Consider the following 12687-nt stretch of genomic DNA (forward strand, 5'->3'; position numbering starts at 1 on the left):
GACAAATTAACAGTTCGTAGGGCACACTTTTTGATATATTAAAAATGATCATATTTCAATATCATTTAAAACTGAGTCATAGCTATTTAAAATCTGTTATTTAGGTGCGAATTTATTTTGAAACTAGGTTGAAAATGGCATAATAAATAGATGGTAATGTTTATTTGCATTGGTATCACGAGTTCAAGCAATAAAGATCGTTGAAGTACATTAAATTCTCGACCATTTGCAATTAATCATAATTGCAGGCCAACACTGTTTAGTCTACTGTGTGTGAAGCCTTTGAGTTTAAGGTATTTGTGTGTGTGTGTGTGTGTGTGTCTGTTCCACGCAAATCTCAAGACAGTTTATATTTGGATGAAATTCGGTACATATATGCTTTGGAGTAATCCTCGGACATGATTTGTTTTTTGGGCAAATCTGTTTAAAGTTAAATATGTAAATTAGCTAATTTGCATACAGTTTTTACTAAATTTGAATTATCTCATGAACAATGCAATAGGTTTGGACCAAGTTTGATAAGCATATACATTAATGTAATTCGCATGCCATAATACTTGTGGATAATATTTCTTGATGACCAATCAACCAATCAAAACTGTTCAACTATCGGTCTTTGATATTTCAATCTATCCGACAGCTGAACGTTGTTTCATTTGAAAATGCAATCACTGCATTGATGAACAACCCAAATCATACAATTCATTTCAGTTTGTGGTATTACAGCTCGCAATATTCCCAATTTTCATTGTGGTGACATTTTAGTATCCAAATAAGTCCCACTTGTCAATTAACATCCCATGGGAATGATTATATGTGTCAATTATTGGTAATATGATCTCGTAACTTTTGGATTACATGCTGTACATTTTTTGGAAAATTTAAAAAGATTATTATTATGGCATCCAAAAATATATATTCATCAGGTGACCAATCGGGGTCAGGGGTCACATGCATTTGATTACCACATTTTCACTCAGTAAGTACAGTACAAATATGTAAATGTCTCAGCATTTTATTAGAACTATTTATTAACCATTGCAACTACAGCAATAACTACAGTGAAGTTTACTGAGATGAACAAAAGCTATATCAGAACGTTAAAAACAGATACTGAAATAAACAAATTGAAAACGTCAGCAAAGTGTTACTAAAACTAGTAACACATGCATAGAGTAAAACTGGTTATTTTTAGTATAAAGTTTAACATGTCTACAGATGTTAGTTCACAAATAAAATGAGCTCTTCTCTCTGTGCAATAACTTCTACAATAAAACACAATGTATGGATTCGTTTGTACATGAATGCAGAATAGTTAACAAGTAAATAAACTATGGAATGTCAAATGAAAATAAATCCAATACAGCTTAGAAAGTATTCCAGTGCTGAAGGTATTGGAGGAATACTGTATTTACTATATTAGAAGCACATCTTCATCACACATAAAAAGCATTGTATTTATTGAATGCAAAATCATTGAAATACTTCTTAGTTTTACAGTAAGCGCATGCGTTTCTAATAGGGCAATTAATTAGGGTGGTTCTAAGTAGCTAACGTTTAACAAGTGTAAATATTTAATAAAATAATGACCATATATGATGAACTAATATTTTGGTCATATAACTTGTCAGACAACAAAATTAAAGCACCAGCTGCTAGTCCCTATCTGCAATAGTACATTACAGTTATGCATAGTAAGAAACAAACATGAAACTAATAACAAGTAATTATTATGCATGGATTTCAACCTTGAAGTAATCAGAACTATGGATTATCTAAAAGCATGTACCCAGTGTCATTAAATTTAATCAGTGGTATTCAAGATATCTATGGAGAACCTGTAAATTGGTTAATTTATGCAAGTTAGGTAATTAATAAGCACAAAACTTAACCCTAAACTGAACATGTATATGGGTTATCCCTAAGCATCTACATGTGTATGTACCAAGTTTCACTGAATCTGATGAGTGATTGAGATATTGGTGGAAAAGTTAAATATTGGCTAATTTATATGCAAAATGAATCATTATTGTGCACAAACTTCATCCAAAAACTAATAAGAACTGTACATTATCCCAGATCATCTAAGTATCAAGTTTCATTGGAATTTGATAATTGGTTTTATATCAGTGGAACAGACACACATACACACACAGATGCACTAACCACAGACTTCCATTATGTGCTTCACACAAGGGAGTCAAAAAATTAAATAAAATCATGAATGCCCAAGATACATATATGACTTATGTAACTAAAAATAAACCAGAATCCCAAATACCATATCTTGTTTTATTCGACATTTGCATTGATCACAACTGAAATGGCTCATTCTATCTATACACACCTTTGTACCAATGGCCCATGCAACTGTAATAGAGCAGAATGGCATATACCGGTATGCATAGTTCATTTCTGTGTCAAATAGCTTTGCTCAAGGTTAAGATAATTTATCAATTGTTTTATATTGGGTAATATATTGTCTTCCTCAGCTCAGACTACTTTGAAGAAATGCTTCCTGCAAAAGGTTTTAGAACGAATAGTAAACTAATTCACTATTATTAATTTGCTCCCAGAATATCAATACACTTTAGGGCAGAGGGTCTATTATCTGGACAGTAATCCACACATCTACTGAGAAGTCCAACAAATGAATGACCATAGCATCCTTCAGTGATTAATGTCTCCAATGAACATGGCATTTTTTGTGCTACCATCAAATTAGTTAGTTGCTGTAGATCATCTTCTTGGTTGTCATCAGCAAGGCTACCCTCGTGTGTTGACTCGTCTTTGTCAAGGCCCCATGCATGATGTTTCGTGTACAGCTCAATTAGCGTAATTCCAAGGGACCACATATCAGACATCGTACTTGCTTTAGTTTGTTGAATTAGACATTCGGGAGCCATGTACGATGGTGTTCCAGCTATAGCACTGCTGCCTGCATGAAGTGTTGTATGACGCTTTATAAGTTTGCTAACACCCATGTCACAAATTTTTGTAACCATGGTATTCTTTGCGATTAAAATGTTAGCAGGTTTTATGTCCTGATGAATGATATTATTCTCATGCATGTATGATATTGCTTGGCACAGTTGCTTGGTGATATATGGCTTTCGGTCATTTGGAATATTAAACTCTATGTGCTCACCAGTAAAAAGAAGATCATCCATGTTTGGCCCATCAATATATTCAGAGACAATGATCATTGTATTCTTTTCAACAGCAGTTGCCATAAGCTGCACGATATTTGGATGTCTGATCCTACTATGTATTTGAACCTCCCTTTTAATACTTCCTTGCAGAAGTTTTACATTTCTTCCCTTTATTTCTTTGATAGCCACATCTGTGCCAAGCCATTTACCTCTATACACTATGCCAAATGCACCTCTGCCAATTTCATCAGCTCTTCTGTACTGTACATCCTTTACCTTGATTTGGGGTACATAAGCATTTGCTGCACTTTGTGAGGATGATGGAACAACTTCTTGAATGGATCTTGCTTTCTTCCTGGAATCAGGCTGTAGTTTCTGTGACAAACTTGGTATCTGTTTTACAAGTTTTCCTTCTTCTCGCCCACTCCCTGTCATTGTACATACTTCAACAATACTTACATTTGCAGATTCTTCAAACATTCCATCAAATGTTACAATTACTTTGTACAAGCCAGAATCAGTTATCCAAAGACAGCAATGATCAGAGTCTTCGGATATAATAACATCATCCTTTTTCCATGTATAGATGACACCTGTCCATGACAGGAAGCGATCACACCAAGTACTAACAGTTTGTCTTCATAACCCCAGATTTCAGCTGGCTCATGCAATATTATTTTAGAATTGTCAAACCCATTTGCCATTGGAAAGACATACTTTAAATCATTTCCATCCATGCATTTGTAATCTAAAAATAGCACGTCCTTCTTGCATATCGCTCTCACTTTAAATCCATTGCGTATAGGATCAAAATCTTGTGAAGATTCAATATCTGGATCAGACCAGAGACATATTTCTTTACACTGAGCTCTAGATGAAGCTGATATTGTAAATACAACGTCAGAATAGCATGATGCACCTTCTTTTGAGTATGAAATGTTGAGCTTATCTCCCTCTGTTGGCTCCATTGACAATGATGAACGTTTCCTTTCAGCACCCACTTCTATACCCGATTCTTTACTGACTTTATTTGTTTTACCAACTGCATTGGAGGAAATATGTAGAATCGTATCAACATTAGAATCTGCTAATGAGTTGTCCTGTTCAGGCACAAATTGAGGTTTATCATAATCACGGTTTGTAGCACTGATCTCTTGTATTTGTGATTCTCCCCAAGACCAATTCTTGGTACTGCAAATACTACATTTGGTTTCCTCTCATTTGACTGTTCAGGACAATCCGTCCTTGGCATGATAACATTTGAGCCAGATGGAATGTCACCTTCAGTCATTTCTGTTTTTCTGATATCATCTGCACCTGCAGGGAGAAGTGGTGATTGTCTTTCAGTTGTATGTTCTATGACATCTGTACTAATACGAGCATTTGATGATGTCCCACCATTTTCTTCCATATATGGAGAATTGTCAGCAGTGGCTGCACTTGAAAAACTCACAGTAGATGTCATTAAATACAATCTGCATTTACTGGGAAATAACCCATGTGATTTTAGGTATTCATCATAATTACATTCCTCGCCATCAACATTAGTAAAAGTAGTTATCTTTTCTCTAGAAAAATTTCCTAATGCTATATACATCTCACTTATTCCGCCATACTTGTCAATGTTCTTCTTGAACAGTTTTTTCCCCATGTCTATCACTGTCTGTACTGAAATGGTGTCTTCTGCACTGTACTCTACAATCCTTGTTCCACCACCATCAATCATTTTCACCTGCTTGTAAGGTTGACCATCTTCAGAATGCAGCCAACCAATGTGAAGCTTCTTCTTAGGTTTTCGTGAGACTGATGCCTGTTAGCAAAAAGAATCAGTATAAGTGCTACCGGTAATTATAAAGATGAACACATGAACTACTTCTCACAACCAGGGTAGAACATGAAGTTATGATTTACTATTATGGAGCATTCTTGAAAATTAAACTAAATACTCCTTTAATGTAATGTATCAGAAAAATATTTGATATGCATATGTAACCTTCAATACATAACCTATGCACCAAGTTTGAAAACATCTTTGACCATATGTCAAAATTAATGCATACATATGTATGCTATGATGTACTATCCATTTATAAAGGTTGAAGTGAATTGCTCCACACATGTGCAAAATATAGCTGAATTTTCACAAACAAAATGGTCGCCAGTAAGCCATATTTGATCCAATTATAAAATCTTTGAACATGTACCACATTAGATACTACATTGTTCTGTTCCTTTAATTTTTTGCAACAAATCAGTCAAAGCATACCACACGCAGATATACATTCAATTTATTTGTGAACTGTCTTAGTGACTGAAATCTGGTCATGCACCCAAACCCTTTATATTACAGCGGTAGGAGGTAATATTAATTTAAGGTCCTCAATTTTATTGACACATGCATAAACACACACATACATACATGTGAACTTGACTTAGTAGAACTTGGCACATGGCCTTTCTTCTCTTTGCCAATTATTTTCCTTTCTTTTCTTATATGCTTTACCAGATCACTAATACGAGACTTCTTCAATGCTGAAATGATGAGTTTTTTAAGTTTAAACAATATATGGTTGCATCTCTAGACTATGTCATCTCAGAAAAGAATGATGATGTGAAAGGACTTTATTCATTTTTAGGCTAATCCAAAGAATTATTATATACATGTAACAAAAATACTTATCCATAGCTAAAACCATATCATCAGCCTTTACATACCATAAAATGTTCAATGTCAATTATTTGCACTTTTTTGACATGTTTTTTTAATAAATAATCAGATATATACCTGTATGTATGTAAGCATATAAGCCATATAAATGTTTGACATAATATGTCAATAATGAATTTATAATATCATCCCCATGTCATCATTGTCTCAATAATTGAAGCCAATAGCTATTGAGATATCAAAATATATAACATGACACAATACAGCAAGCCATGCATGACACATAACATTTCTTACGTAAATATTGTTTGCTGGAACAGTACAGTATTACGAAAATATCTATCATACATGTATTGACAAAGAATTGCTGCAAGCATGTCAGAGATATATGACTGGAATCAAACTCATGAAAAACAAGACATGAATGTTACAGTTCCCGTTATTTGATTACAAAGTAGTACAAAGAACATCTGCAAACAGGTGAATGAATATGTACTCTATGTGGGTACAACTCCTCATAAAGTGATTTCCCATAATCTAGTTTTGTTATGACAACTAAGAACTTCCACTGACCCATGTTCAGAATCTCAGAGTACACAAGTGCAACAAAACTATTTGTTACCCATGTACATGTATACTTGCTCAAGAAACTGCATTCATAAATCTGAGTGATGTACATGACTTAAGGTTTTAGTATATTACCAGGACCTGGGTCAAATCAAAGATCAAATGACACAGTCCCCATTAAATTTTTTAAAGTTCTCTTTGTGCTCATCATATTAAAGCAGAGGGGTTGTCGCGAGCGTGTCCTTGAAACTTGAGTTCCAAGTGGCGTATACAACAGATTGTTTATTTACATCAAAACACGTGTTCCGTGTAGTAGTAATATGGCCAAAAATAAAAACAGCATATATGTGCTAAATACGAATGAAAATGGTACATAAATTGTGGAAATATAGTAATAAGGCCAAAAAGTCAGATGGCTGTCAATCGGCCATCCTTGACCAGATTTTGAAACAAATTGTCATGGACATGCATCCTAACATGTATAAAGTACATGTATGTGCCAAATTTGAATGAAAACTGACAGAGCACGTCCAAGATACCGCATAAAAAATAAGATGCCTGCCAGTCGACCATATTTGATCCAATTGCGGAATAAATCGTCATGGACATGTATCCTAAGATGTATGATCTATGTACCAAGTTTGAATGACAACTGACAAAGCATGTCCAAAATACAACATTTTCAAAAAACAAGATGGCTGCCAGTCGGACGGAGATCGAATTATAAGTCCCCGTTTTTGGACTTCGTTCGAACGGGGACTAATAACTGCATTGTTTTAATTTGAATTTTTGGGAGGGTGTGGTCATTATTGCCAAAAGCACATCTACTCATGCCAAGGTGTAATGATACCAAATATGAATAAAATTTACACGGTGGTGGTAGAGATAGCAACAAATAAATACATTGATATAATTTGCATATTTTTGGGAGAGCGTGGTCATTACTGTCAGAAGCATATCTACTCGCGTCAAGGTGTAATCCTCCTAAATATAAACAAAATCAGCTCAATGGTTGCTGAGATCAAAGGAAATCAAAAAACCGATGTATGGTTCTTGAGATAGCAGTGGAACAGACGGACACACATACACACACACTAACTGCAAAGACTCCCGTTGTGTGCTTCGCACATGGGAGTCAATTAAAAATTAAATGTGCCTAAACTTCCCATAATGCTTAATTAAGGTGTGTACACACTAATCCCAGTTTTCAGTTCAGGAACTGTTAGAATTCATACTGTGCATTTTTCTTTTAGAAAAAACTGTCAGTGATACTGTTATATGATGGCGATAGTAACAAGTCTGATCATACTGGTAGTAGCTAGTTAACTAGTCTAGACATTGAAACAAACTGAGGTGAATTACTAATGGTACTAAGATCAATTATATACAACAGAAGCATACCTTTCTTTAATTCATCTTGTCATTTAGCTATTTCTCCAACTTTTAATCCCAAGTTCTTAAGTGTTTCAATTGACAACAGAGAAACAGTATCATTATCCAGTATCTGTGAAATAGTTTAAAATACATAAAATTATTGTAATTAACATACTCTCAAGCAAGTAATAAATAAACTACAAACATATTTTAAATGATACATACCATCTGACGATTTACATTTCTGTTAGTTCCTTAAGAAATACATTTGAAACTTAAGGCATAGTAATTAAAATACACAATCTGATTAAAATCTGATGTAGTGTACAGGCTTTAATTATTTTGGCTATAAACTTATTTTAATTTTTATTACTTATCTTATTAATGCCCTTTTATTTTACTTTGATTTTGATTTTGTGATTTTTTTTTATTCCGCCCTACATACAATTACCAAAACTTCAAAAAATAATTACTGGATCAAAATAAAATAAAATAAATATACAAAAAAAAGCTGAGACTAGGATTTCATTTTAATCAGATTGTTCTATCTCTAGAAATAACAATGGCAGAATTATTGCTCCACACAAATTTAACTCACATTACTGACCCAGTGTATTACTAAATTAACAAAATACATTGCCATGAAGCACAATTTATGTGATGCCAAAAAATATTTCTCAAATACTTCATTTTAGTTTGTTCTTCCTTGATGTGACTGTTACTGATTGTTATATTGGTTCCTGAGATAGCATATGGAAACTATCCTGACTAATATGCACACATCACTGAGAACAATTTATCAAGCCAATGACAAAAATCCCATATCTTCATATCTAAATGAACAAACAGACTTATTGTCTAACTTTGTTACAATTATAGATAACATTTCACATCAGTTGCCCAAAACTACCCCTTAATGTTATTATGAACACAGTTCCATATGCATAAGCGATTTAGTGTTTGTATTTTCAGAACAATCCGTTTGTAATGCTTACAGACCGTTCTTGGCCAAAATATGGTAAATCAACCTATAACACACCTATTTAATATGAACTCAGCATAATGAATTAGTACATATGTACAATATTTCACTAAATTCATACTTCAGAAAAAGCAAAAACAAATTTCAAGCCCTTTATATAATGTACACTAAGTAGGTGAGCCAAGTTTGAATGACTTTGATTCATGGATGTCAGGTCCAATACATAATTGATAATCCACAGAACATAAATGCATGAAACTACTGTAAAACATGTCTTTTTCGCGAACATGACTTTTTCACGAATTTAGCGAGAGAACTGATTCGTTATTTCAAGATGTCGCTAATGACTTAATTATGAATTCAAATTGACTGCCAAACAAAGAAATCAACATTATGCTATTACGTCATTTTTCGCTAAAATTGCATGCCGCTTTCTCAACATGTTTTACAGTATATCTATAAACCCTCTGACAAACATGCCATTACAACATGCAGGCTTTGGCAAAGTGGATATAATTTATAATATAATTGACTTACTTCCTCTTTTAGAAATATTTCGTATATGAAATTCGCCCTGTCATCTGAAAAGAGCTCAGACAAAACCTAAAAAAAAATATTAAGTTAAGAATTTTGTAGGGATAAATGAAAAATACCGTTCAAGTATCCAGTTACATAAGTCAGACAGTTTTTCAGACATTTTTCAATATTTTTTTGTTTCATTGTCAATAGAACTGAAATATTTCCCCTAGATGAATGTGCACTTATTTCATTTTAGTTTTAAAGGTAATTTTATAATCACTTCCCTACATTTGAATTGGGTTATATATAGAGTAGTTAAGAATAATAAGAAATATTACCTTTCCCACAGATAATTCACTTAAAAATGCTTTCCACCAGGGGGAAGAGGAGAGTGTGGGGATTTAGACAACATTGGCATTCCTGTATATAGCAACATTTGACGTCAAAGATTGCTACAGACCTGTCATCAGTTTACGCCCATTTTTGGTTATCCATATGTTGCCAGGGCTCATCCCAGTGCTTGAAATGAACGTTTAATTTTGGTAGCTAATTGGACCATAATTTCATGAATCCGGTAGCCATGTGTTGTTTGTGAGTCAACTTTCGTTAAATTGAATGTACCAAACATTCATTAAAAATGTTTGTGTTAGAACAGACAGATCAAAATAAAAAAATGCACTTGGACATAAATTCCGACTTTTTGTGAATGACCTTATATCAATGTACATGCCTTTCTATTAGCCAAAAAAAATGATTAATTGTTTATGTCATTATGCATCAGTTAATGTTAACCACATTGGTGCCACCAAACCAGACAACTACTGTACCTCCACCCTTGTTATATAGCCGTTGAATATCCCTGAGAAAAAAGTCACCCCATCCCCGTGAAAAACATAGCGAGATGTACTTATGGAACAGTAAATCCCGATAAAATATGAAAACATAGTCTTTCTATCATGGCTTCCTGAATTAGTTCATCAATTTCTCAAATAAAAAAAACACACATGTCAGCGTACCTCTCGGTATAACTTATCAATTTTCAACATATTCACCCTAAAACACTGTTATGTTTGTGTAACACTCAAGATTCATAACCGTTTACATTATAATAAAAATCGTGAATATCGAACTTACTCTGTCGTCTGGCTATTGACGGCCATGTTGTTTGCCACGCATGTGCATGAGCTCAATCCCATACTGCAACGTTATGGAGTTGCAACTTGGAAGTAAGAAGTTGGAAGTCGGAACTCAGAAGTAGGAAGTGGGAACTGTGAAGTTGGAAGTGGGAACTCAGAAGTGGGAACTGTGAAGTTAGAACTAGGAAGGCCTCTCTCGGCTTTCGTATTTTTCAATGTTGGATTACGTAAAAAATATACATGAATAGAAAATATATAATTTTCTTGACAAACAAAAGAAAGTACACGTTTGTTCAACAGTTATTTGTTTTATTTTGTTGTCTGACTGAGTTACCATGGATTTAATATATCGATCGAGTGTCGCTGCTCGGACTTTGTGACGTGTTATCGTTTTTAACCTGATCAATATCGTCACGGTTATCACCGGCCTTGACTGCAATGATATATTATTTTCTGTTTAACTTTAATCAATGAAAATAGCGTTTTATTTTTTTTTAAAACGTCAATTTCGAAATTAAACGTTGATTCTAGGAAACGTGGTTATAATTGAATATTATAGAACATAACATGAGTAAAACTATAGATTCATTCCGCGCTCAGAAAAAAGGAGGAATGCCGCTGGTGGCGCAATATTTTGTTCCCACATATGCGGAGGTAGACCTTTTTTTAGACGTTACATAAATCGCCGCATTGTTTTCATAAAAGAAATGGATTTTTTTTGCCTTGGATCTTCAAAAGTGCAGTTTCCGATTGCAAAGTTCTAAGGGTATAAATATTCCCTGAACTTAGTCATAACCAATGCGAATGGGCTCATGTCATATGAAATTTGACAAAGACTGCTGAGAGGTCATTTTGACTGGAAAACTATAGTATTGTGGGTCAAATGTTGATTTGTTCTTAATTTTGAATGTCACTGTTGTTTTTCCTGACTTGTGGGCAGATTGCAAGTGTGTGTGTGCCAACACGGAAGACATTCAGGGCTGAGGCCACCTCTTTCAAATGGTCTTTTAATGAGCAATCCAGGAGTCGCAAAAGGTCAAACACAAGCACCTGCATACCTTAAATTCAAAGTCGCACCAGTTAGTGAATGAATCTCAGCTGGTGCTTTGCTACTTGCAGTGACAGTGTAGGAGAAACCATGGTTTTGCTGGGCAATTTGGAATGACATTTCAGTGTTGCCAAATGAAATGACCCACACTGCTCGGCTCGGCTCGGCTCGGCTCTATCAGGGGTGTTCCCCACAGAGCAAACAGGCTGTTCTCACTGAACCAAAGCATCATCTCCACCAGCTGCTTTTAACGCACAGGACTTCATAGCCCCCTTATGACGTACGTCACAATAGTTATCAGCCAGGAAGTAAACTCATGCCGCCAGAGGGCTATAACATCAACTTTGAAGTCCATGCGTCCTCTCTATCCTACTTGGTGTCTGTGACCAGTGTTGCGACTTGAGTATAGATTGATCTACACTTTCCTGTCTTGGGAGAAATTTGTGACGAGACCACTTTATCCAGATCTGTGCACTGCTCTGACACTTCTAAGCCCATCCACAGAAACCAGTTATGGGTGGGTGGGAAGCAAGAATGACTTCAGTCCTCTGTTCCACCTTAACACAATGATGGCGACTGATAGTTTAGAATCCACATGCTATTCATATACTAGTACTCAAATCTGTTCCGACTATAATAGTCTTGGAACAAATGTGATCATGTCTCAAATCAGTATACAGGCACCACCTAAGAGAATCCAGTAAATCTGCACATTTCATGAGATCGAAAACCCATTCATTTTTCTGCAATTTACAACTGATTATATGTTTGTATTGATTGTATGCCAAATGAGCACAAGACTAGATTTCCAGTGGGTAGAGAAGAAAAATAAATCCCTTGTAAATAAACTGACTGTAAATAAACTACGCTTTCTTGTTCTGTATTTACAGTCTCAATATTTGACAGCCAGTTAGCATCCTGAATTTGAATACTGTAAAATATTTTGATTGGAATTCATTTTCACTCAAGGGACGATTCAGCGAAAATTAAATCCAGCAAATGTACCCTCTTTTCCTCCATTTTACATTAACCGGTAATTCCTCAAAAAATCAGTGGGAATAAATTATATAAAAATACAATTTTACTTTAGTGTACAACTCTGAGAGCCACTTTTTTCCCTTTCAAAATGGAGTAAGTTTGTTCATATTTTTGTAATTTTTCACTGAATTCAGTCACAATCTTGGACCAAACAAAATATGCCATTGCTACTAGTTTGATAGAAACAAAATTGTAAATTTTCA

The 12687-nt window shown here is 34.5% G+C and overlaps 1 protein-coding gene and 1 long non-coding RNA gene across 2 annotated transcripts; both read right to left on the bottom strand.

Moving 5' to 3' along the window:
• Nucleotides 1-2561: 2561 nt before the first annotated feature.
• LOC100374872 (uncharacterized) lies at nucleotides 2562-3795 on the bottom strand. The gene has a single exon (XM_002734065.3). It carries the CDS (start codon nucleotides 3630-3632, stop codon nucleotides 2562-2564), a length of 1071 nt encoding a protein of 356 aa, XP_002734111.3. The 5' UTR covers nucleotides 3633-3795.
• A 1827-nt stretch (nucleotides 3796-5622) lies between these two features.
• Nucleotides 5623-10464, bottom strand: LOC146730246 (uncharacterized). Its single transcript, XR_014927472.1, has 4 exons — nucleotides 10397-10464; nucleotides 9281-9346; nucleotides 7789-7891; nucleotides 5623-5684 (listed from the first exon to the last, which is right to left on the bottom strand). It is a non-coding gene; the product is annotated as an uncharacterized LOC146730246 (long non-coding RNA).
• Nucleotides 10465-12687: the final 2223 nt, after the last annotated feature.

Source organism: Saccoglossus kowalevskii, chromosome 19, assembly GCF_978046115.1.
Source record: "Saccoglossus kowalevskii chromosome 19, keSacKowa6.1, whole genome shotgun sequence".
Classification (NCBI taxonomy): Eukaryota; Metazoa; Hemichordata; class Enteropneusta; family Harrimaniidae; genus Saccoglossus; species Saccoglossus kowalevskii.

Bases quoted from the DNA above. Each gene is read 5' to 3' on its own strand.
- LOC100374872 (XM_002734065.3), bottom strand. From the start codon at position 3,632: ATGTTTGAAGAATCTGCAAATGTAAGTATTGTTGAAGTATGTACAATG.